The sequence below is a fragment of the Megalobrama amblycephala genome, linkage group LG14 (assembly GCF_018812025.1).
Source record: "Megalobrama amblycephala isolate DHTTF-2021 linkage group LG14, ASM1881202v1, whole genome shotgun sequence".
NCBI lineage: Eukaryota > Metazoa > Chordata > Actinopteri > Cypriniformes > Xenocyprididae > Megalobrama > Megalobrama amblycephala.
In genome coordinates this window covers 26,692,797-26,718,821 of record NC_063057.1, presented here as the reverse complement: position 1 = coordinate 26,718,821, position 26,025 = coordinate 26,692,797, and the positions used below count along the sequence as shown (strand labels likewise).

The window sequence follows — 26,025 nt, the reverse complement described above, 5'->3', positions numbered from 1 at the left end:
CCATTCTAGTTTCATTCCTATTAATGTAATTTTGTCTGTAAACCATAACTTCTTCTACATGTTTCGTTTATATGTCAAGTCTAGATTCTTTTGAAAGCTGTTCATCTGATTTATTCCATAATGTATGTCACACTGCTGACAAATGCATTGTACTATTTTTAATAGTACTTCGAAGGAAAATGAACACTAATCCAACCTTGTAAATCATGCAAATGAGTTTGCAAGACAAAAACAAAGGGAAAGCTTTCCCGCCAACTTTGCACCCATGTTATTGGCTACCCCACCTCAAGGAGGTGTGTCGGCTTATCTGTCATAAAAGCAAAGACGCACAATCTCTTGGGTGTTCTCTCCCGATTGTCTCACGAGCATCTCGTGCACGTTTTTCCCGGACCTCTCCGGTGACCACGCGCTGCCACCGCGCTCAGCTTCGGGATCACCATCTTCCAGCGAAACTCACTCTCGTCCTCAGTTCAAACCTTCCCGCTGAACGGAGGAAGCCAACGAACTGCACCAGCGCTAACCTGAAATTCGACACACGCAACCAATGCAAGTATACTGCCGTTTCTCAATCTTAGATGATGAAACTGATTTCCGTGCTGGCTTAGGACTGGTTGTGAGTTTGCTACTTGCCTTCTCTCTTTCCTTCTCTACTTCTATTCTTGTACATAGGTGTGTATTTTCTTGTATATTTAGATGTATAACCTCTGTATTCGTAGTTTGCATATATTAAAACGTTATTCATGCTCGATTGTTCTGTTTGTTCTTTCAGCTGAAAACCCAAGTCACTTTAACGTTTTTCGATCGCTTTATGCTTTAGTTATTTTCATGGCCAGAAAATAACTCTGTTTATAATATTCTGTGAGGGACTTAGTTTGCTGGACAAACGAACAGTTTCTCTAGATAATTATTAAACCAGAACTAATCATATATGTAATTGATTATAATTCGTTGTAATTGATTCACAATATATGTTTAATTCCCCGTTGGGTTGATATATGAATCATAATTTATTCATAACCTTATGAATTATTATATTCATATTTCATCCATAAATTGATTAATAACTGTACGAACCGCTACATTCGTTACACTTTGTTAAGGTCCACCAATTGATATTTTGGGAGTTCCAACTCTACGTATCTAAGCACATCCTTCAACAGCACCAAGACTTTCTCTGGGCAGTTTGCTTCACGAAGTTCCTTCACAATTGTATCAGCATCTTTGTCCTTGTTGTTTTTTATTTGTTCTTGAAGTAACTTTAAGGGGTTTTCATTCGTAAGAACAGAGAGAACGTGGATGCAGTCCAGATGGTAGGTTTGTGCTGTGTGGAGAACTGAATCGAGTTGATCACATTTGATACCTGGACTTTTACAAACTAAGAGCATTATTTCTGTTGGTGTCCAGATTCTGTTGAACAACATTTGACCCAAAATGTCCCTACTTTGTGGTGAAAGATCTGAGATCATGTCAAGAACATTTAATAAAATGTGGTCTGCCAAAGTTGGATTTGTGGAATGAAGCTGCTCCACCAAACCAAAGAGAAAGTCATACTTCTTCTCCCAGCCAAGCAGCTGATCTTCGTCATCTTTAGCATCTTCAGTGCTGCTGTTCAGAATGAACTGTAGAGATGCCTCAAGAACTGTGAGCTTCTCTGTAAGAGACAGTTCGCTATATCCTACAGCATGATCAAAGGTAAACTGAGACCATACTGAAAGGTTGTGTTCTCTACTGTATTGAACTGCAAGTTCATTCTGGAGCGTCTTAATCCTGTCCCAAATCTGGTACTGCTGTATCTCTTTATCTTCTGTGATCTGGTACTTTAACAAAATTTCTTTGAATTTTTCTTCAACATCAGTAACCTTCATAAATGTGCAAAACATAAATGGGTCTCAGTAAAAAGAGATATTTTATCACATGCTGTATACTTATTGCTCAATCCAAATTAAAGTCATACCTCGTCCCTCTCGATTGCAGCAGCGTCGTCTTCTATTTGTTGATGGAGAGCTTGTGTGCGTTCATGATGTTGCTCACGACCTCTGAAGCTCTGTTTTTCACGAAGTCGCTCAGTTGCTCGAGAAAGCTTGAGTCTGGATGATTCGCTCTCTCGGTCCAGCTCCTGTTGAATCCTTTGCTCGCGTTCCAAACGTTCCAGACGTCTTCTCTCCTCCTCTTGCTGTCTCCGTTTTTCATCTTCTTCAATTTGTCCTGTTTAAAGATGTAATCAAATAGCATGGTATTGGAAACAACATATAGATACTTTATAAATCATTCTAATATGCTGCTCAATAAACTGTAAGGCTTGATTTTCCTGCTAAACGAAAACTGAGATCAAGCATCCTGCAATAAAGCAATAAAACTCGCCTAGAGAAGAAGATCTCAAAGAAATAGCAATTGACAATGCCTTGCCCTAACCCCAAAAGGACAGTAGCCAGAGACCCCCACGCAGTGATGGACAAGTGTCTTTGAACACTAGTCCACCACTGTGTGTATATGCATTTCAACTATCCATTTATTATTTCTGAATTGGCTTCTAATTGTCTAACTGTAATTTAATTGGCATGATACATTTTTACTTGACAAATAAAATGTTATATTTGGTTATTCTGTATTATTCTTAATTCATTATTTCTAGTAGATTAAAGCGAAGGTATTACCTCAAATCTGTGTTCAGGATTGTTCATACGAAAGGTTTAATAGATGGAGCATGGGGCACATATATTAAGTCCTTTTCGATTTCTGACTATCGCTGCCTTAAATAAGTTGCAGTTTTCGTAAATATATAAAAAACTATGCTTTTTGTTATGAGTAAGCAGAGCGCGACCGACTTAAAGGTAGATATTTACCCTGCATCCAATGTTTAAGGTCAGACTGACGAGTTTGTGTCCGGGAAGAGCAAGTTGGCCAAAGTGACTCTTCTAAAGCGATACCGGGACTGCAGTGAACAACGTAATTGAAACTATAAGGTAATCAGAATAATCAAAAATCTAAATTAAGGCATAACTAATGATTAATTTCTAATTGGAAACACAACCTAAGAATAACAATAATTTGAAATTGGAGTCAGATTAAACGAGTGAAATTAACTTAACTTAATAGAGATGCTGAAAAGGCATACACGCGTTAACCTTCACCCGGGCACGTCGGATTCCGTTTTTGGGCCAATGCTTGCCTTCATACTATGTCAATCTTGCAAGCTTTCTAAGCTGACCTGCTGGGGGAAATTGACAAGAGTGGAGAAGTGAGCTTCAAGGCCATTCAGGAGCTCAGGAAGGCCACTGATCTCTCTCTCCGGACCACTAAGGAGACGGTTAACCCTCTGGAGTCTGAGGCTGATTTGGGGCCTGGAGAAGTTTTGACATGCCCTGACATTTGTGCTTTTTTCAGTTGTTCATAAACATATTAATGACAAAAGTGTCATTACACTGTATTCAGCACAAACTAGGCTACCATAATATGTGAGGAACATGTATGCACATGTTTGTGTTTTTGAAGGAATAACGTTTATGCATGGTTATTGAAAAAACAAAAAAATTAAGTCACTGAAATAAGGCCAAAAATATATATTAAATCTGTGTTTACAAGACTTCTGGGTATTGGAGGTTGTAGGCTAGAGTTTTTGCTTCAAAATTATGTAAAAATTATAATGCCTACTTGTTCATATAAAACAATATATTGATTTAGTTTTTGCAAGACACTTTTTGTCAAGAAACACAGTATGCGTGGAGGCGTGAATCATCATGAATAATGGCTCATTTACACCTGAGAAGACAAAAGAATTGCATAATAATGACCTGAAATGACTTGCATATTAATGAGGCCTTTCAGTCAGGTAGGCTGTGAAAAAAAAACTCTGTAATCATGTCTCAGCTCAATTCAAAATAATGGTATTCTATTATAATCTTTAAAATATAATGTATTTCTGTGATGCAAAGAGTCTGAATATAGGCTTTTAGTTTAAAAGCATGCACATTTGGAGAAATATTGATGGATTCTCATATGTTTATGTCAATTTTCTATACAGAGGAGTTATATTTATTCTATATTCATTGTCATAACTATGAGCGCTGGTGTTTTCAGGTGATACTTGCAGCCGGAGGGCGCTCTGTACACCTTTAGTCCACAAATTATTCTAAAGAAGAAGAGGACATTTCAGGAATGGTGTTTTCAATTCATACTTGTAGCCAGAGGGCGCTCTCTGTACACATTTAGTCCACAAATTATTCTACAGAAGATGACATATCAGGAACTTCCAAAGGTCGTTAACCATGGCTTTTACATACAGATAAACACTTTTCAAGACAATAAATACACGATTGAGACGATGAATGCCTGTATTGACCCATAATTTGCCTCTGAATAGCGCTGGCTCCGTGGGCGTGGCCGCATTAGCAGATAATGAGCTGAATCACGGACTTCTGACATGTGTCTCTTTTCATACAGATTACATAAACACAGAATTTTTGTTTTCGATTTGACTTGCACGATTTAAAACCTGACATTTCAACGTGTCTTTAGACATAAGTGTAATTTTTTTGTGATTAGTATTCACTAAGTTATAGTTTATTTTCTGAGAACTATCAGATTAGACTTTGTTCAGAGGGAGAGGACAGATCATGCAACATTTTAGTTTCCTTTATTTTACAAAAAGCACAACATTTTGTTTTTACTCTGAGTGTATACAAATAAAAGAAGATATTCTATAGTTTCAATTGATATATTACTTATGTCTCTATGACAAAAAATGACAGAGTATTTTAAGTCTGTTTTGCTGCAATGTGAAAAAAAACCTGCAAAACGCGACCTCAGGGAGTTAAAACAATCGGCCATTCTATGGCAGCCCTGGTGGACACAAAGAGGCATTTGTGGCTGAACTTATCTGATATAAAGGAAAGAGATAAGAGCATTTTGATGGATGCGCTGCTGTCTCCCCTGGGCCTCTTCGGCGACTCAGTTACATCTGTCGTCGAGAAGTTCCAGGAGACTAGAAAACAGTCAGCAGCCTTCCAGAGATTCCTTCCCCGCTACTTTTATGCATTTAGCAGACGCTTTTATCCAAAGCGACTTACATTGCATTATACTATACATTTGTATCTGAGTATGTGCAATCCCTGGGATCAAACCCATGACCTTGGCATTGCTAGTGCCATGCTCTAACCACTGAGCTACAGGAAAGCTACTCTCTTCCCCCCTCTTGCTCAGCAGCCTCGGCCGTGTAGCATATGTACACGTATCAGGACAGTCAATAAAATCTGGAATCTTCAGGATGCTTCTCGCATGCTGGACTGTGTTGTAAGCTGACCTCGGCTCCGGCCGGTCTAGAGAAAAACAAACACTCGGACACCTTTGTTACCCTCCTAAGTAAAACAGAAAACACCAACTTCCCAACTTTGGAGACTTCAAAAGGAGCACCCCCCCAGAGACTGACCAGATCACATTCCAACACACACCACACACACACAAACGCATACAGAAACACACAAACATACATTTTTGACTGTATATAAAATATATATATAAAATACAACTATGCTGAAATATATCCATCATGTATTTCGAGCTTATGCATGTTTTCTAGTGTTTAAATGAGTGTATTTGTGCTAGTGTGCATTTTAATGATGGAATTTTGTCTGTAAACCATAACTTCTTTTATATGCCTTTCTGATCTATCGAGTTTGATCTCTCCGTAAAACTTCGGACTCGAGCTATTCACTGAGATATGTCACATAGCTGACAAATGCATTTTTCTATGTGTTTAATGATATTGTGAAGAAAGTACTCCATCTCGAAATCCGATCTGATAGACGTAAAGTATGCAAATTCAGCTTGGAGACAAGACAAAGAAAGAGCTTGCCCGCCAACTTTGCATCAATGTCATTGGCTATTCCACCTCAAGGAGGTGTGTCGGCTTATCTGTCATAAAAAGATGATTCTCCTGTGTGTTCTCCCGACGGCCCTGAATCATCCATCGCCCACTCACGCACGTCTCTCCCGGACGTCACGGCGACGCGCTTCCATCACGCTCATCACGGGACCACCACCTCTCCGGCGAAACTAACTTTCACATCCTCAGTTCAAACCCTCCCGCGGAAACGGAAGAAGCCAATGAACTGCAGCAGCACTGACCTGAAACCCCGCAAGCAAACTGATGCAAGTACCGTTTCTGAATCTTAGATTATGAAACTGATTTCTATGCTGGCTTTCAAGGACTGTTAGATTTTGCTATTTGCCTTCTCTCTTTCCTTCCTTTTCTGTCTCTACGTTCCCTTTTTGTATATATTTGTATATTCTGTATTTTAGATGTATAACCTCTGTAGTTGTAGTTTGCATATATTAAACACATTATTCATGTTCGATTGTTCTTTTTGCTCATTTCAACAAAGCCAGGTCACTTTAACGTTTCGATCCTATATCCTTGCTTTACGTTTGGATGCTATCATAGGAATTTATCCTCGTGGCCAGAGGATAACATTTCTGTCATAATAGTCTGTGGATAACTTAACGGTTTGCTGGACGGACCGATAGTTTTCTACATAATTATTAAACCAGAACTAAGCATATATGTAATTGATTATAATTCATTGCAATTAATTCACAATATATGTTTAATTCCCCCTTGGGTCAGTATGTGCATAATAATTCATAAAGCTTTATGAATTATTATATTCATATTCCACCCATAAATTGATTAATAACTGTACAAATCGTTACAGCCGTCAGCCAGCTCCTCAGCGCATAGAGCACAACAGAAACAAAGTGTTGCCACCCATGCTCCCCCGCAAAGAGCTTGGGGACAGGGGCGGGCGACACAATTCAAGCCTTCTAAGGGTAAGACAGATTTGAGGACTGTCGTTATCATGAAGAAAGCTTCGAAGAGGTCCTGATGCCAGTGGCACAGGATCTCTGAGGGCAGCCCCCTCCGGAGAGGGTCCTGTATCACATTACATGGTACCCGTCCCTCTTCGGTGCCCTCTGGTGGCCGGTCTGCCAACCCTGCCACCTTGTGTGCTACAGGGCGCAGGCCTCTGAGGAGGGCCAGTCAACTTTTGATTCGACTGATCCCTGCCGGTTCGCTGCTTCAGGGCGTCGGGTCAAATGCTCAAAAAACACCAGAGGCCAGTCTTAGTATAATTTCTGGTAGAATGGAAACTTCTCCCCAGTATTTCTCAATGGGTGCTGCTCACTGTAGAAAAGGGTTACAGAATAAAATTCGTGTCTCGCCCACCCCGGTTCAACGGGGTCCTCCCCTGGTGGGCCCCGAGCAGTCTCTGGTAATGAAACAGGAGGTTATGAAGCTCTTGCAAAAATGAGCTATAGAAAGGGTTTCTCCTCCCAGCAAGCTGTCAGGGTTTTACACCCGTTTGGACCCGTTCCATCAGTCTTGTGCTGCAATTTCTCCAAGAAAAATTCTCGAATGGCTTATCCCACACTCTAAAAAATGCTGGGTTAAAAACAACCCAAGTTGGGTTGAAAATGGACAAACCCAACAATTGGGTTGTTTTTAACCCAGCGGTAGGGTTAAATGTTTGCCCAACCTGCTGGGTAGTTTTATTTAACTCAACTATTGTTTAAAAATTACTGTGTTGCTTAATTAAAATTAACCCAAAGTATGTTGGAAATGAACATTTATTAATGTTCAATGAATAATTATTAAACAATAAACATTTATTAAATTGCTTATTAATAAATTTATATTAATAAGCTATTAAACTATTAAATTTATATTAATAAAATATTAAAGCTTATTAATAAACATTCACCTTTTGTCTATTATTGCTGCCTCTAATTGCATCTGGTTTTTAATTTCCCAACTATTTTGGGTTCATTTTAAGCTAGCCATATAGCAATTTTTAAACAATAGTTGGTTTAAATAAAACTACCCAGCAGGTTGGGCAAACATTTAACCCAACCGCTGGGTTAAAACAACCCATTTGCTGGGTTTGTCCATTTTCAACCCAACTTGGGTTGTTTTTAACCCAGCATTCATACCGTGAAGGTCTATATAGCGGCTATTTCCGTTTACCATGCTCCTGTGGGAGACTCTTTTGTGGGAAGAGGCCCCCTAGTTATACACTTTCTCCATGGTACCCAGAGGCTGAGGCCTGCTTTGCGTACAAGAACTCCGGCCTGGGACCTGGCTATTGTGTTGGAAGGGCTAGCTGAGGCTTCCTTCAAACTAGGGATGCACCGATACGATACTAGTATGCTCTCTCTCGCTCTTTCTTGCGCGCAATACCAGTTCTTTTAGACAGCACACAATCGGTTCTCCTCGCGCCTGAATGGTCATGCATACATAGTTGTCAAAATGTCCATCATGTGGAGTATCTCAAGTAAATACAGTCGGTTATGGCTTAAGTGGACATAAACATTTAGGTGAAAACAGGATATGTGTCAGTATCCATGGATTCGGTCTTAAAGGGACCGTAGCCTATATTTGTAATTAATGTTAATAAAACAACAAAATATGTTAAATAAGTGTATACATGGTAAATAAACTTACTGTATCTAAAAAACAATTTTATTTAATTTGTATCTCAATAATGTTTGTTGTATTGTTTGTAAATTTCTTTTTATATAACAACAATTATATATATTGGTAATTATGCCCTTTGAAGGTTATTAGGCACTGTGAAATTTTTGTTCTTTAATAATTTTTATTTGCTTGTCACAAACTTACTTTTTTCATTAGAGTAATAATAAAGAAGCTGTCCTACATCTATTAGTTCACTCACTGTGTTGTGCTTGGAAAACTGCAACAGCAAACAAATAGAGAGAGAAATTAATAAATGTATAGGTATCGGTATTGGCGAGTATTAGAAAAAAGTATAGGTACTCGTACTCAGTCCTTAAAAAATGGTATCGCTGCATCCCTACTTCGAACCCTTAGAGGTTCGAGATTCCTCACTCTTAAAACTATCTTCCTGTTGGAGATTGGAGATCTTCAAGCACTTTCAGTTGCTCCCTCATGTTTGGAATTTGCGCCTGGTATGGTCAAGTCTTTCCTTCATCCTAGACCTGGGTATATACCCAATGTCCCTACCAATGCCCCAGGGCCAATTGTACTGCAGGCTTTCTGTCCTCCTCCTTTTTCTAATCCTGATCAGGAAAAACTTAATCTGCTTTGCCAGTTCATTAGACATTGCCAGTTCATTAGCCAGTTCAGGTAGCAGTCCTGTCGTGTGAGGAAGATCCATTCAGATCTGCTCTGATGGATAGATCCGTTTAGATCCACTCTGACGGACAACAACAACAACAACAACAACAAAAAACTCCCCGAGACTTCCTAGCTCATCCATCCAGATAGCAAAATTCTCTGTTTTTACTGTTATTTCTATTCCTTATGTTCTATTTTTATTCTTCTTCTTTATGTAAAGCACTTTGAATTACCATTGTGTATGAAATGTGCTATACAAATAAAATTGCCTTGCCTTGCCTATTAGTGCATTAGACATTTACATCCACAGAGCTGCCCTGTGGCAAAAAACTGAACAATTGTTTGTTTGCTATGGGTCTCCTAAGAAAGGGGCCCCATGTCTAAGCAGAGGATGAGCAAGTGGGTGGTTGAGTCCATCTCACTTGCTTATGAGTCAGCTGAACAGCCTTCACCTTTGGCTGTCCATGATCACTCTACTAGGGGTATGGCTGCCTCAAAGGCTTTGATCTCGGGGGTTCCCCTCCATGAGATATGTGATGTGGCTGGGTGGTCCTCTCAGCATACCTTTATTAGGTTTTACAACCTTGACTTGGACTCTACTCCGGGGTCCTAGGTGCTCTCATCTTACAGATAACAGAGAGGCAATTGGAATTATGGTGTAGTTGGGATAGGGTTCCCAAAGCGTTCAACGCAGCATCTATGTTCCCATGAAAATTAACATCTCAGGTTACATCTGTAACCCTGGTTCCCTATATAGAGAATGAGACGCTACGTCACCTAGCCATACTCCCTGCACGCCTGTGAGCGTCTTGCTTCAGCCAATCAGAAGCTGGCATTCTTTGTTCTCAGGAGTGTTTTATAGTTTCCTGGTCCATGACATCACCCGCTCTGACGTCCCGTCACCCTACTGGTTCGATTTCACAAGTGCTTCACGATGCAATCATGCAGAGGCGTTCCCAAAGCTTTTGACGCAGCATCTCGTTCCCTATTCAGGGAACCAGGGTTACAGATGTAACCCAAGACGTTTTCTATATTTAGTTTCCAACCACTGAGCCATCATTGGAGGACTCTGCAGCCAGTTCTATGTAACAGTTTTTGTGTCTGTTACCTCCATCTTGTACTGATTCCTATAAATGTCCAAGTTAAAGATATACTCACTCTTCCTGTCCAGCTCCTGTTGAATCCTTCGCTCTTGTTCCAGACGTCTTCTCTCCTCCTCTTGCCGTCTCTGATTTCTCTCATCTTCTTCAATTTTTCCTGTTGAAAGATATCATCAGACACCACAGAATTCAAAACAACGTACATATTACACTTTATCATTTTATGGGTTACTTAATTTGCACAGGAAATAATTACCCACTATCACTCAGCTCTAGACACGTGCTGCTTTCACAACTGTACATTACAGATGTATGCACTGTTTGTATTAACTGCATGATTGAGACTTATTGGAAAGGATTTGTCATTTTATATCTACTGCTATTATTATTGATTTTGAACTTAAAGGTAGCTCATGTCTCACTCTTTATCTTGGACATTTGTAGGAATGCTTAAGTCACCTGAAATTAGCTAGGCCTTTAGGGGCACCAGCAGCGTGTAATCAGTGTAATCACTGATTACACTAGTAGGTGTAATCAGGAGCCAGGGTTCTGGTAATATGCTCTGGCCCTGTCCCAATATACAGCAAAGCTCATAGTCTTAGAACAGCCAAGGCCAGCAGAACCAGTGCAAAATTCCCTTTATAAAACCCAGTCAGTGGAAGATTGTGTGTACATGAATCCCCGCCCCGTCTCCTCCAAGAAATAACCATATATAAAGCTTACAACACCTAGTTTTACTATGTCATCTGCATTTCATTACTATGCATATTCCCATCCACGTGACACCATTAACTGAACAAGACAAATGAGATGCAAGACTATATGCCATCACATCGTGAGCTCATTAATTCCTTCTCACAGTACCAGTGACTGCAGTGAGTGATTTTACCAATCGCACTGAGACATTTAAAATGATACCAAACATGATAAGGAAAAACAATAGATTCACATAACTTGTGGTATATAGATATTCATAGTGAACTTTGAGTGACTTGAATAAGCGGCAAAGGAAGGGAGGAGGGAGAGGAGGATACAAAGATAAATAAAGAGATAAGTTTGGAAAAGGGTCTTTTTATGCTCTTTCTCTGAGACCTTCTCTCAAGATTGGTAAGTTTTATTGTTTTATTGCAGGGTGTTTGATCTCAGCTGTTTGTCTTAGCAGGAAAATCAAGTCTTACAAGACATTGCTGCCTATAGGGGTGTCAGCAGAAAGCTTTCAGATTTCATCAAAAATATCTTATTTTGTGTTCTGAAGATAAATGAAGGTCTTACAGATGTGGAACGACATGAGGGTGAGTAATTAGTGACTGAATTTTTATTTTTGGGTTAACTAACATTTTAAACCCGATTTTAGAACAATTAAAATTAAATTAAATCAATAATCAATAATTTTTTTAATTTTAAAAATACTTCAGCAGAGGCAGGGAAATTTAGACTTGATATAGTAACAAACATACTGTATATTTACTGTTAAAATCACATGATTACAATACTTCTGATTGTACTGTGAAAGGGGCGAAGGAACAAAAGAATATGTGATACAAGAATATGTTTTTAAAAAATTAAGAAATGATTTTGTGATATCAGAATTATGAATGCTCAACCTCTAGTCAGGGATTACAAATGAATTGTTTTTCTTTTCGGTTTGCTCTTAGAAAAAAAAATAGTATTTTTTTTAATCATTTTTTTATTTTTTGTTTTATTAATAAAATTATTTTTAATATAGCATTCTTTTTTATAAAGATAGTATTGTGCAAATATGCTTAAAGGGTTAGTTCACGAAAATGAAAATACTGTCATTTATTACTCACCCTCATGTCGTTCTACACCCATAAGACCTTCGTTCATCTTCAGAACACAAATTAAGATATTTTTGATGAAATCTGATGACTCAGTAAGGCCTCTATTGCCAGCAAGATAATTTATACTTTCAGATGCCCAGAAAGTTACTAAAGACATATTTAAAACAGGTCATGTGACTACAGTGGTTCAACCTTAATGTTATGAAGCAACAAGAATACTTTTTGTGCACCAAAATTAAGAAAACAGCGACTTTATTCAACAATATCTAGTGATGGGTGATTTCAAAACGCTGTTTCATGAAGCTTTGAAGCTTTACAAACCTTTTGTTTCAAATCAGTGGTTCGGAGCGCGTATGAAACTGCCAAAGTCACGTGAACTATTGATGTGACTTTGGTACTCCGAACCACTGATTCGAAACAAAAGTTTTGTAAAGCTTCATGAAGCAGGGTTTTGAAATCACCCATCACTAGATATCGTGGAATAAAGTCGCTGTTTTGTTATTTTTTTGGTGCACAAAAAGTATTCTTGTCGCTTCATAACATTAAGGTTGAACCACTGTAGTCACATGATCTGTTTTAAATATGCCTTTAATAGCTTTCTGGGCATTGAAAAGGGGAGTGTTATTGCTGGCTATGCAGGCCTCACTGAGCCATTGGATTTTATCAAAAATATCTTCATTTGTGTTCTGAAGATGAACAAAGTTCTTAAGGGTGTAGAACGATATGAGGATGAGTAATTAATGACAGAAATTTCATTTTTGGGTGAACTAACCCTTTAAAAATAACATCAAATCAAACACAACAGGGGAAATAAATCTGGAATGGGACACACAACAATCACATATGGGAGGGATGGTCAAGGGTGCACAATACTTTTAACTGTATAGTGTAGTGCAGAACTGATATGTTTGCAGTAACTTACCATAGTTGGGACAGTAACGAGTGCCACCCTCAGAGGTGCAGTGCAACTGAATCTGGGAACGGTCGTAGGTTTCTTTTAAGATAAAAGAGGTGTCGCCTTTATGGGTGTTAAACTCATAGGAAAAACTATTCCATGTGTGATTATTATATCTGATGTGGATGTAGCGATGGATTGCCTTGGCCTCCTCATAGGATGTTGTGCCACCAGAACAAATGCGTTCATACTGGGGAGCAGAATTATACATCAGTTTCCATCAGAAATGCAGTCAATAAAATGACACGTAAAGAACAGACTTACATTGTAAGATATTATGTCATACTCTCATCTGGCTAATCAGAGGACATGCTATCTAGTGCCCGGGCTGCGCTGTGGCCTCAAAGAGAAAAAGCTCGGAAAGAAGGGAAAAAAGCTTTCTTCAGAGGTCCACATGGTTACATCAAATTAATGTTACCTAGTCGATTTCTTGCTATATTATCACGAGATATGTTATGTTTGAGAGAGATGGGGCAGTAAGGTATGTTGCAGTGCTTCTAGAAGTAACTACTTTGGTTACTCTTCTATTCATGTACATTTTTCTGTAAATATTTTGTTTTTTTTTTGCGTTGATTTTGTAAGTTTTCTGTTAAAATACAGTTTTTGATCATTTCACGTAAGGTCAGGGTATTACAAACTTAGTCAAAATCAGTGCTTGTTCTCTGAGCTTTTAGATATGATTGTAGTGTTAAGGAATAAAGATTATTGAAAATTTGATGCAGATTTTTTGTTTAATGAAGTTTTTTGTAATAAGGTAAAAGAGTTAATTCAGAAAATTACAAAGGATGCAACATTTTCCACTCATGTAAATAGATGGGAATACCTTAAATTTTTAATTTACTCTTATTATTCAATCAAACAGGGTAATGTAGATATTATTGGCATTTTGCACGTTCTTTACCAACCTACACTTCACCAAAAAGGCCTGTAGGTGGCACAGCGACATCATTTAACCAACTATGATAATTTTGTTAGATTGTAAATCAAGTTTCTGTATCTGTGCAGTTAATAAACACTGCACAGTCTGCTGCTGTCACTTTAAGACCTGCCGCACATGACGGACTAGTGAAAAACGCTTAACGTGGCTTAATGTACTGATTAATGTACAGTATTAACTATTTTTCTGTATAGTATGCTTTATTAGTATAGTGTTTACTAAGTTTGGTCTTTTAATGTCACTGTCTTAGTACATTAAGCCATGTTAAGTATTTTCTTTATGGAAGAAAAATGCTTCATTAAACATATTGCGTTTTTATTCTGGGCTCATCTGCTTTTCTGTACATAGTATGCTTTATTAGTATGATGTTCACTAAGTTTGGTTTGTTAATAACAGTGTCTCAGTAAACTAAGCCACGTTAAATTGTTAGTTCACCCAAAAATGAAAATTCTGTCATTTATTACTCACCCTCATGCTGTTTCACACCCGTAAGACCTTCATTAATCTTCAGAACACAAATTAAGATATTTTAGTTGAAATCCGATGGCTCCGTGATTTCAGTTCAGTTCAGTTCAGTGAATCAATTCATGTGAGTACAGTGGTTCAATATTAATATTATAAAGTGACGAGAATATTTTTGGTGCGCCAAAAAACAAAACAAAATAAAGACTTATTTAGTGATGGACAATTTCAAAACACTGCTTCATGAAAGATTCAGAGCGTTGTGAATCAGCATATCGAATCTGGTGTTCGGAGCGCCAAAGTCACGTGATTTCAGCCGTTGGCAGTTTGACACGTGATCCTGAATCATCATTCGATACACTGATTCATTTAATGCTCCAAATGCTTCATGAAGCAGTGTTTTGAAATCGGCCATCACTAAATAAGTCATTATTTCGTTTTTTTTGGAGCACCAAAAATATTCTCGTTGCTTTATGATATTAATATTGAACCACTGTACTCACATGAACTGATTTAGATGTGTTTTTAGTACCTTTATGGATCTTGATAGAGGAAATATCATTGCTCCCTATGCAGGCCTCACTGAGCTATCAGATTTCAACTAAAATATCTTAATTTGTGTTCTGAAGATTAATGAAGGTCTTACGGGTGTGGAACGGCACGAGGGTGAGTAATTAAATGACAGAATTTTCATTTTTGGGTGAACTAACCCTTTAAACGTTTTCATGTTAAGCATTTTCATGTTAAATGTTTTAGAACGTCCCAGTGGCGATATATGATATGATCAACTGATTAACATTATGAAAACTGTTAAAACCTTTAGGAACTTCAAAAGATAAAACGCCAAAACTACTAATATTTTTTCCAACAGTTCCAAATTATGTTAATTTTCCCGATTGAATTGTCACATGGGTTGCAAAAGTGCATTCTGCAAACATTAAAGTGGAGATCATTGTTGCATTTGTTGAAATTCATCGCTGAAGGTTTGATCATGGCAGTGATGAAGATTTGCAGATAGAGGAATTAGATTTAGCTGTGAAAAACCTCAAATTAAATAAATCACCTGATCCTGATGGGCTAACTTCAAACTTTTTATAGATTTCTTTGGAAGGATTTAAAAGAATTATTGTTTAAAGCTTTTCTACAATCTATTAAAGAAGACACATTAAGCTCTACACAGAGACAAGGACTGATTACGTTACTAACTAAACCCGATAAAGACTCTAGATATATAGATAATCTGCGTCCGATAACCTTGTTAAATACTGATTATAAATTTTTTTTCCAACAGACTTAAAAAAAAGGTATAAATTAGGTTATTAATGAATCTCAATCAGGTTTCTTGGCGGGTCGCTCCATTCGTAGTAATATAAGATTCATTATGGATTTGTTGGAATATAGTGAGTGGATAGAAGCTTTTTTGAAATCTAAACATAAAATAAAACTTTACACCACATAATTCCTTAATATGGAATAATAAGTTTATTCTACATAGAGAATATATGTATTTACCCGTTTACAGTATTTAAGAATTATTTGAGACAATACTCAAAAACTTTGTTAAAAGCAAAAATATGTTAAGTCTAAGCCCCTTAACACTGATGTCTTTGAATGTAAGTTGTATGCCAATTTGTTTTGTAAAGTTGTAATATTTTGTTAATACTTTAAAAATAAAAAAGGACATTCTAACTATGGAAAAATAACTATGAAACAGGATTTAGAATACAGAATTGCACAAATAATCTGGTGTAGTGAATGCTCCCAAAGTTCTTACCCCTCTGTCCTGGGTGGCAAAGTACCAGGTATAAGGAGTGCCATTGACGACTGAAACCTTGGCACCCATTATTCAGGATATTCTGTTATATTAAAACAGTAAACACTAGTCAGTATGTAACTTTATGATAAAAAACAACAACAATTGAAATTGCATTAATTATAACAATTAATATTTAAGTAACCTAAAAGGTAACATAAAAAAACCCCTCACCAAATACAACCTGATTTCATTTCTGTGCAGAGAAGTTGATGACTTGTGAGAAAAGTGAAGTAGCTCATGCAGTCTGATGCTCTTTATAAACTGTCAGAATCAGAATGTGAGGACAGAAGGGGGCGGAGCTTAGGAATATTTAAAGACGAATCATTACTCCAGTCTTTAGTGTTACATGATCCTTCAGAAACCAGTCTAATATGCTGATTTGATGATCATGAAACATCTCTGATTATTATCTTAAAACAGTTTTTTTCAGGATTATCTGATGAATAGAAAATTCAAAAGAACAGCATTTATCTGAAATAGAAAGCTTTTGTAACATCACTGCCGTTCAAAAGTTTGGGGTCAGTAAAAAAAATATTTTGAGAAAGAAAAAAAGAATACTTTTATTTAGCAAGGATGCATTAAATTGTTGTTAAAAAGATTCTATTTTGAATAAATGCTGTTTTGAACTTTCTATTCATCAATAAATCCTGAGAAAAATGTACACAACTGTTTTAACATTGATAATCATAAATGTTTCTTGATCATCAATTCATCACATTAGAATGATTTCTGATGACTGTGACACTGAAGACTGGAGTAATGATGCTGAAAATTCAGCTTTGATCACAGAAATAAATTACATTTTACAATATATTCACATAGAAAACAGATATTTTAAATTTTAATTTCACAATATTACTGTTTATTTTGTATGTTTAATCAATTGAATGCAGCCATTGGTGAGTCCTTGATAAGAGACTTCTTTTAAAACACTAAAAAAATAAACAATCCCAAACATTTCAACAGTATACAGACAAACCAAAAATTATTCAGACACCAGATATTAAAAAAAAAAATAATTAAAAGTAAAAAATCCTAAATTAAAAGTTGCTTTCAATTATACTATAATGCTGAATGGTTATAATTAATGACTAAATTTTAGGGGGAAAAAAGTGTAATAGAGACATCAGTATCAGTATTGATATCAGTAATACCGACCTTTAAGATGTCATTAAACAAATATTTAAAATATACTGTCTTTACTCAATGTGAAAGTGTTACAATTTAAAAATACATTAATATCCGTAATGTTAGGTGTGAATAATTGTGTTTAATTACAGAAACATTTAATTAAAGTGGTATTATTAACTCCTGGGTTCTTGTTTTATCATATATTATATTATTTAACAAGAACTCAGGAGTTAAATATTATCACTGACAACTTTAAATATGTGTTTTGTACTTTGATCAATTCATAAGATACATTTATCTTAAATGTTCCTAAGTTTAGTATTTGTAAATTTAAGTTAATATTTGAAACATTCTCACATAAACATGTCCTAAACACACTGTTTTCAGTTTCAACTTTAATTCCAATTTCCTCTTTTGTGTTCATGATAGGGAAGCACCAGAATTTAAAACAGGAAGAAGAAAATACTCTCTGAGAGAAAATCAAATTGAAAGTTGAGGGTTTTCAGGGAGTTCAGAGAGAGTTCAGTATAAGGACATGCATATATGTAATGCCGTTCAAAAGTTTGGGATTGGAAAGATTTTTATGTTTTGTTTTTTTTAATAAGTCTCTTCTGCTCACCAAGGCTGCATTATTTAATTAAAAATACAATTTTGTGAAGGATGCATTAAATTCAGACCTGCCAACCTTGGAAAATTTTTTCGAGTACCAGTGACGGGACGGGGCACGGGTTTTTTTTTTTTTTTTTTAAATAGTTTTTTTTGGGGGGGGGGTATTTTTTACATTTTTGAGAATACAATACACAAAGCACACACACCCATCTTCGTTAATTTTGACTGTTAAAGTTAAATTTTTAATTTGACACAATTAAAAATTTCACTACACCTGCTCAAAAGCATTTTTTTAAATTCATGATTAATCTTGCATTGCATAATGTGTTCTTATACAAACTGACAACCACAAGTGAATCGCATTCATATATTTAATATGGACTAAAATTTTTTGTTTGCAATTTCAAGAAGGCTATATTTACATACAACTAACCTGACAGTTGAGTCGTTTACAGGTTTTGTAATGAAAACTAGTCTACAATTAAGAAACCCTTAGAAAACAGTAAACATTGAGTTTACATGTGATTCATTTAAAATACTTAATTTATTATTCCAATATCCAATTATGATACTAAATCCCACAGAAAAAAGGGTTTCTATTTGTAGTGTGCTGTCTTTGAATTATAAACAAGACAAACATTCGCTGAATAAAGGTTAGCCAATACAAACATATTTATAGAAAACAGTTGACAATGAATAGAAAGGACCAATAAGAGTAAAACGCGTCGAGTATTCAGGAATATCAAGAAGTTAGTCCGACATATAACGAGGGGTTGTGTTAACTAAAGTGTCCGTCATTTACCGAATCTTAAAAACACGGGTGGATAATTAAAAATCTTTTCTTACAAAAAAAAATAACACAAGCAAGTACAAATTTTAAACCAAACACGGCAATTTTCATTTTACCTCTCTGTGTGCGCGCGCGCGTTTGTGTTTATGAGAGAGAGGGCTCGCGCAGCATTGAGACAACGGTCATTTTAAATGCATAAGTAACTAATGTGCTAGTCTTCATACAAAATAAGTAGGCTATGTAGCATAATTAGTTACTTTAGTTAGTATTAACACAATAACGCCACACATGTAGGCTATACGTTTCTGAACACTCAGAATAAATAAATAAACGCCTGTTTCTCCAGACTCGCGCTTGTCAGTCAGTCACACATCACAACATTTTCATAATCAGCGATTTCAATTTTATTTAGATTTGTTGTTCAACATTACTTGTGCATTTTATACCCGTTTACCTTAAGGAGTTAAAAGTGCGTGAGTGTGCTTTCCTCGCTTGAGAATTCAGTCAATGAGACGGCGGGAGTGAAGGAGGGATCGAGCGGGATTTTGTGTTGCTGTCAATTTGCAGTCTCTTTTTATTGATAGGCCGTATGCATTTGTCAATCATCCCCGCTTGCTATTTGAGGAAATGAACCCAGCGCTGATTGGTCGAACTCTTTTGCTGGATTTGAGTACTACGCGTGCACAGAGGAGTCACCGGGTTTTTCCGTAGTATAGAGTGACAAATCGTACCAGCGTACTTTGAGGTCAAAATGCGTACCTGGTACGCAAAATGCGTACATGTTGGCAGGTCTGTAAATTTATCAAACGTCACAGTAAAGACATTTATAATGTTACAAAAGATTCTTTTGCAAATAAATGCTGTTCTTTTTCATCAAAGAATCCTGAAAAAAAAAATGTACACAACTGTTATAAAATTGATAATAATCATAAATGTTTCTTGAGCAGCAAATCAGCACATTAGAATGATTTCTGAAGGATCATGTGACACTGAAGACTGGAGTAATGATGCTGAAAATTCAGCTTTGATCACAGGAATAAATTATATTTTACTATATATTCACATAGAAAACATATTTTAAATGTTAATAATATTTCACAATATTACTGTTTATTTTGTATTTTTAATCAATGCACTCTTGGTAAGCAGAAGAGACTTTGTGATCAGGACTGGGAAGGTTACTTTTAAAATGCATTTCACTACAGATTACAAAATACTTTTTCTAAAACGTATTTCGTTAGATTACCCAAGTTTTGTACTTATTCTAAATACTTCAGAATACTTTGGAATACTAATAAGCATGTAACAAAAAAAGTAATTGCGAGTTTTTATCTCACAATTCTGATTTTTTTCCTCAGAATTGCGTGATAAAAGTTGCAATCACGAACTATAAATTCAGGATTGCGAGAGATAAACTTGCTATATTGAGAAAAGAAGTCAGAAATCTGAGATATGAATTCAATATTGAGGAAAAAAAGTTGAGATATAAACTCGCAATTGCGAGAAACGTCAGAATTGCACGTTTTTAAATCACAAAATTCTGACGTTATAACTCATAATTGTGACTTTAAAAGTTTCATTTCTGAGAAAAAAAAATTGTGAGATGCAAACTTGCAATTGCAAGGGGAAAAAATTCTGAACTGTGAGAAAAAAATCCACAATTACAATTGTTGCAAAACATAAAAACAGTCGTGGATCATCCAGGTAATGATAGGCCCAAGGGTATGCAAATTTTTGAATGGGCAATTCAGTCATTTTGCCTTGTGGAGTATATGTAAACATCTGTTTTGTGAAATGGCTTATTCAGGGCACTACTAAATAAAATTATCATGCAATCTTTATAATCTCTTATTTTGTTACAATTATTAAAATGTTGCATATTCTGCAAGGGGTATGAAACTTATGAGCAGAAACATGGCTTAGGATGCTTTTGCAGACTGTCAGAGACGGAGAATAACCAATTGCTGTTTACATTAATTACCTGTCACAAATGACATGTCACGGAATCACAAGGCTCCACCTACACAGCCTTCACCATAGGCGTAATTTGCGGGTGGGACGGGTGGGACATGTCCCCACCATTTTTTGAAAGGGTCGATATTGTCCCCACCACATTTTGAAACATCTCTGGATTCATCGCGGATTTCTAATACAAAAGAAACACCTCTAGACTAGAGGCTCTAGTTGATTATCAGTTTGTGTTAATAATAGGCGATCTGGCGCTGGGATGTGTTGTTTTTGAAATCATGTTGCGTGCTCGCTGTCGCTGTTATCAGAGGCGCAACAGTGTTCTCCTGTTATCAGAGGCGCAACAGTTTTCTCCTGTTATCAGAGGCGCAACAGTCTTCTCTTGGCGCTCGTGCACACTGCGCAGTGTTCACACGGACGAGCGCTTCAATCTATCGCTTAACTGTTGCAGAGACTCTCTATTCGTTACGTTGAATCACAAAACAAAATACAAATAAACGTGTCCCTGCTCTTGATATACAATCACTGACGAACATCTTTGGTTTTAATGAGAGAAAAAAAAAATCATACATGGTTGGATTCGAACCCAAAATCTCTTGCATGCTAAACGAAAATATTGCCTCCAGAAAGTTTAAGAAAATTAATTAGTCCCACTTTATATTAGGTGTCCTTAAAGTCCCCCTGGCCTGTAGTCAATAATTTTAAATATCCGTCTTGGCGAGTATTTGCGCAAACATTATCTGTTATGTCTTAAGTGAATGTTTTTTGGTAAGATATGGTGACTTTGTTTCGGAACTTCAGAAAACTATTTTTTTCTCAAAATTCACTTTGCTGACTCGTCGACTTCAAACAAATGTAGCTCAGTCAATTTTTTTCCACCAAATCACACATAATTTTAAAGTTTTTTTTTTAACAGAGAATGTGAAAATAACAACTAATTTTTGAAAATTTGCTCATTGCGACTCATTTTGCCAGCACAGGTCATATTTGTAGTGAGCCAGTTTGGGCTAAAATGCCTGGGCCGATATGTTTTCCCAGTCCAGTCCAGCCCACACAAGGGATTTGTGCCAAAACAGGGACAAAAAATAAAAAAAATAAAAAATTCAGGAACTGTAAATGAAAATTACAGAAGCATAAATAAAAACTCCGGCAGTGCATTTTTACTTCGAGATCAGAAAAAGAAAGAGAAAACAGTTACCAAAGCATGCAGTGTATTTAAAAACTAAGTCAAAAATGTCCCTGTGATTTCTGAAACTGTTTTTTATTCATTTATATTTTAATATTTTCTTATTTTTCTTTTAAAAACAAAAAGTCAAGTATGAAGTATTCAAGAATTTTAACAAAGAAAGGAAACAAATTGTGTTTCAGAAACATTGTTTCAGACATAAAACATATGAAACAACTTTTGTTTAAAGATGTGGAACAAAAAGTTTACAACAAGGTTTTTAACCATTAACCAAGTTCTGTTTGGTACTAGAAACACAAGTTTTGCTTAGTTTTAGCCCAATTGCTATGTATCTTACGCTGTTCAGCGAGAGACGTCCTGTAAGAAACCCCGCATTGGCCCAAAAACGGAATCCGACAGCCTGGGCGAAGGTTAACGCGTGTATGCCTTTTCAGCGTCTCTGTGAAGTTCACTTAATTTCACTCATTCTTCCACTCTGCCGACCCGTGGGCGGGCCGAAACGACGTCATAATATTTTCACTTATTTTGTTTTAAGATTTCTGGAGATACTACCAACCCATATATGGGACCATTTGAAAGCTTAGAATCTAATCTTTACAAAGAATATAATGACTTCTGTGTTTACACAAATTAGTAAGATAAAGCTTAAATATACAATCATGCCAAAAACACCCCTCCCCTTGACTACGATGAGGAAATATAAATATGAATATGAATTCGGCTATATAGTTTATTTTATTGTTTTAACAACATCATTTGAACGATCTTCAAAAGAATCGCGCAATAAATTTGATAAATATGTGGAAAAAACAAACACAAAGGTCACATTTCTACCCCTATAAATGCTTCTCTAAGATAAAATCAGCCACAAACTCTATATCATCTTTCACCTTATGAAGTTTTCTTTCAAATGAGCCTACTTTCACTTTTCTGTGAGCTCATATTGGTAAATAATCCACTGTTATGTCGCGGTTGTCCGAAACACAAAATGGAGACGAATGAAGAAACACGCGATCTTCACACCATCATCCAAACGGTCTGGCTTCCTTCAGTGATGACGATGATATACATGTCAGGCATGTGTATAAAGCTAAGGATCCTATTTGTCAAGGGACATGTCAATCAAGCTTCTAGTCCACTCAGATGGCGAGATATTCGACAAATCATTGAGGCAGACAGGCGGGATCACACTGCAGCTTTACACACACACACACACACACACACACACACACACACACACACACACACACACACACACACCAGTGTTGCCAGATTGGGCGGGTTCCCGCCCAATTGGGCTCCTTTTGGTCACGTCCAACCGGAAAAAAATGCATTGGGCGGGTCTTTAAAATTTGGGCTGGTTTTTGATGCAACAGGCGGGTTTTTATTTTTGACTATAAACAGTATTCTTTATTATTTTTTAATGAAAACTAACTATAAAATAAATTATATAATGTAGGATGACGTTTAAATTAGGTATGGTTCAGGTTAGCCAATAAGGTTCAGGGGAATCCTGTCCAATCAGACTTCAAGCTTGATTGGTGGGTTGTTGTAGGCTAATTCGTTATATCGTCAAAACTGCATTATCATCATCAGTGATCATCATTCATCATCATCATCATGCCAAAGTGGGGTAAATATAAAAAGTCCTACAGAACGGAATGGGAGAGCGACCCGTCTTTAAAAACATGGATTACACCTGTGGTAGGCGATGATACAAAGGCATTTTGTAAATACTGCCAATCAGAAATCAGAGCACAGTTAAATGATTTGAAAGAGCATGCTAATACAAAAAAACACAAATCGCGCTGTGCACCAAGTATAAAAACTTTTACTGTGTCAGCGGGAGCAGCAGGGCAGTGTCCGATCAAAGATGACCAAAAGCGCCGTGAAATTAGAATCGCTGCCTACATTGCTTGTCACAGTTCAATAAATGCGGTGGACGATTTGTCAGACATTTTGAAAGATGAGATGGGAACATTCCAAATGCACCGGACAAAGTGTACAGCCATTATCAAATCTGTCCTCGCGCCACACTTCAGAGAAGAACTTGTGGAGGATATTGGGGAGTCTCCATATTCCCTGTATCTCGATGAAAGCACTGACATATCCGTGAACAAACTTCTTTGCATTTGTGTGAAATACCACTCAAAAAAACACAGCAAGTTTGTAAGTACATATCTTGGACTTGTGGAGCTGACAGATGCTGATGCTAAAGCCATATCAGACACTGTTGTCGCTTTTCTATCAAAGAACGGTCTCCAGATTAAAAACATGATGGGCATTGCCACAGATGGTGCCAGCGTAATGGTTGGAAAAAACCACTCGGTTTTCACCCTACTTAAACAAATACAGCCAAACCTGCACCTCATTTGCTGTGTTTGCCATTCACTTGACATTGTTGCGAATAAAGCAATGCAGCTTCTTCCAAGCAACATAGAATACATGGTTAGAGAAACCTACAACTGGTTCGCACATTCAGCAAAGCGGCAGTATGAGTACAAGAACATATACGAGACTATCAATAACGGGGGCTGCCCCTTGAAATTAATAAGTCCAAGCTGTACCCGTTGGCTTGTGATGGCTGACTGCATTAACCGCATTGTGGATCAAAAAGATGCCCTCACACTGCACTTTAACATGGCTTCAAGTACAGAACACTGCTATACTGCTCGGCTTTTAAAGGAAATGTACAATGACAAAACTAATCTCCTTTACATGTACTTTCTTCAGCCTGTTCTGATGGAAATCAAAGCTGTTAATAAATGCTTTCAATTAGAAACAGGAAACTCTCTCGGTGTGTTTAGAGACTTGGAAAGGCTGTACATGACAACTGTGAGACGCATTCTCAAACCGAGCGTCTTGCGTAATCACAAGCAGCTCCGTGAACTTGACCTCACACAGTCTGGCATATTCCTATCCCCTCTGGATGCGGACCTGGGTACCACATTTATGGACAAACTGGAGGAAAGTAGGCTAGCCCCAGACATGAAGGAGAGAATTTCTTCGCGTTGTATGGATTTTCTAAAAGAACTTGTAAAGCAGTACCAATTGCGTTTACCTGCTTCAATGGAAATCCTGAGCAAACTGGAGCTCTTCTGCCCGAAATCTGTTATGTCCACTATAAATAGGCCTGGAGTAAAGGACTTGCCAGCTGATCTTTTCTCGTGCCCCATTGGTACATTAGAAACGCAGTGGAGGAATGTGGCAACCGCAAACTTCTCTGATGATCAGGACATTGACAAGTTTTGGCTCGAAGTCGAAGCGTTTAAAGATGCAGGGGGGCACAAGTGTTTCCAGGAATTGGCACAAGGTGCCATAAGACTTCTTGTTCTGCCTGTTTCCAATGCCCATGTTGAGCGGGCATTTTCCCTCGTCTCGCTTTTAAAAGATGACACTAGGAATCGCATGGGACTACCTTTACTCTCCAGCATCATGGATGTGCGCACTGGCCTGGTCAGAAATGGGTTTACCTCGGCAACATTCAAACCTCCCAGGCAGTTGCTGGAGAGATTTGACTCAACGATCTATTAATCAAACTGGTTGTGACTGTACAAAGTTGGTCCTATTATTAAATAGTTCTAGAATTGTTCTATAATAACGTTTTCATCAGTTCTGCGGGGATTATCTACGTTAACTTCATATTAAAAGGTAAGCGTGTTTATGCTATTAGCCTACAGATTTATTTTGATGTACAATTCTGATGTTTGATCATTTCTGAAACGTAATAGCTGATATAGTGTCTAGTGACGATTCAGTGTATCATTCAGTCATTATTTTATTTAAAATTAAAAGAAGGAAAAAACGAGAATTAATGTTGATTCGCCCAGTGGTCTATAAGTTAAATAATAATAATAATTTTAATAATGATAATATATAAAAAAATTAATTAGTTGGTAATTAAGCACAAATTTGTAAGTAGCCTACTAATACAAAAAGAAACGTATAATGAAATGATTTGAGAATTGGCCTATTAGAAAAGAACTGTAGCCTAGTTCTGACAATAGTTGCACAAGAACAATAAAAAATGTTATCCCCTTCTGAGGTTTCCGATGTAGACCTTGTGTTTTATTAAAATTATCATTTATATTAAAAAAAAAAAAAAAAAAAAAAAAGAT

General features: G+C 36.8%; 2 protein-coding genes across 4 annotated transcripts in view; both read right to left on the bottom strand.

Annotated features, from left to right (window-relative positions):
• Positions 1–26,025, bottom strand: part of LOC125246308 (tripartite motif-containing protein 16-like) — a 398,598-nt gene that overhangs the window by 308,100 nt on the left and 64,473 nt on the right. The gene's annotated exons all lie outside the window — the stretch shown is intronic.
• On the bottom strand, positions 1,010–26,025 carry LOC125246307 (sperm flagellar protein 2-like). Of its 3 annotated transcripts, none has more exons than XM_048157255.1 (7): positions 20,735–26,025; positions 16,395–16,484; positions 16,182–16,263; positions 12,976–13,198; positions 10,310–10,408; positions 1,955–2,205; positions 1,010–1,859 (listed from the first exon to the last, which is right to left on the bottom strand). In XM_048157255.1, the coding sequence occupies exons 3-7, from the start codon at positions 16,248–16,250 to the stop codon at positions 1,086–1,088; spliced, it is 1,416 nt and encodes a 471-aa protein (XP_048013212.1). In that variant the 5' UTR covers positions 16,251–16,263; positions 16,395–16,484; positions 20,735–26,025; the 3' UTR covers positions 1,010–1,085. The 3 variants fall into 3 exon arrangements, with proteins under 3 accessions (XP_048013212.1, XP_048013214.1, XP_048013215.1); XM_048157257.1 differs by having other exon boundaries at positions 22,245–26,025; XM_048157258.1 differs by having other exon boundaries at positions 22,798–26,025.

Bases quoted from the DNA above. Each gene is read 5' to 3' on its own strand.
- LOC125246307 (XM_048157255.1), bottom strand. From the start codon at position 16,250: ATGGGTGCCAAGGTTTCAGTCGTCAATGGCACTCCTTATACCTGGTAC. The intron at 13,199-16,181 runs GTAAGAACTTTG...TCTGCTCCCCAG, and splicing joins TTGCCACCCAGGACAGAGGG to TATGAACGCATTTGTTCTGG. The intron at 2,206-10,309 runs GTGAGTATATCT...ATCTTTAAACAG, and splicing joins ACAGGAGCTGGACAGGAAGA to GACAAATTGAAGAAGATGAA.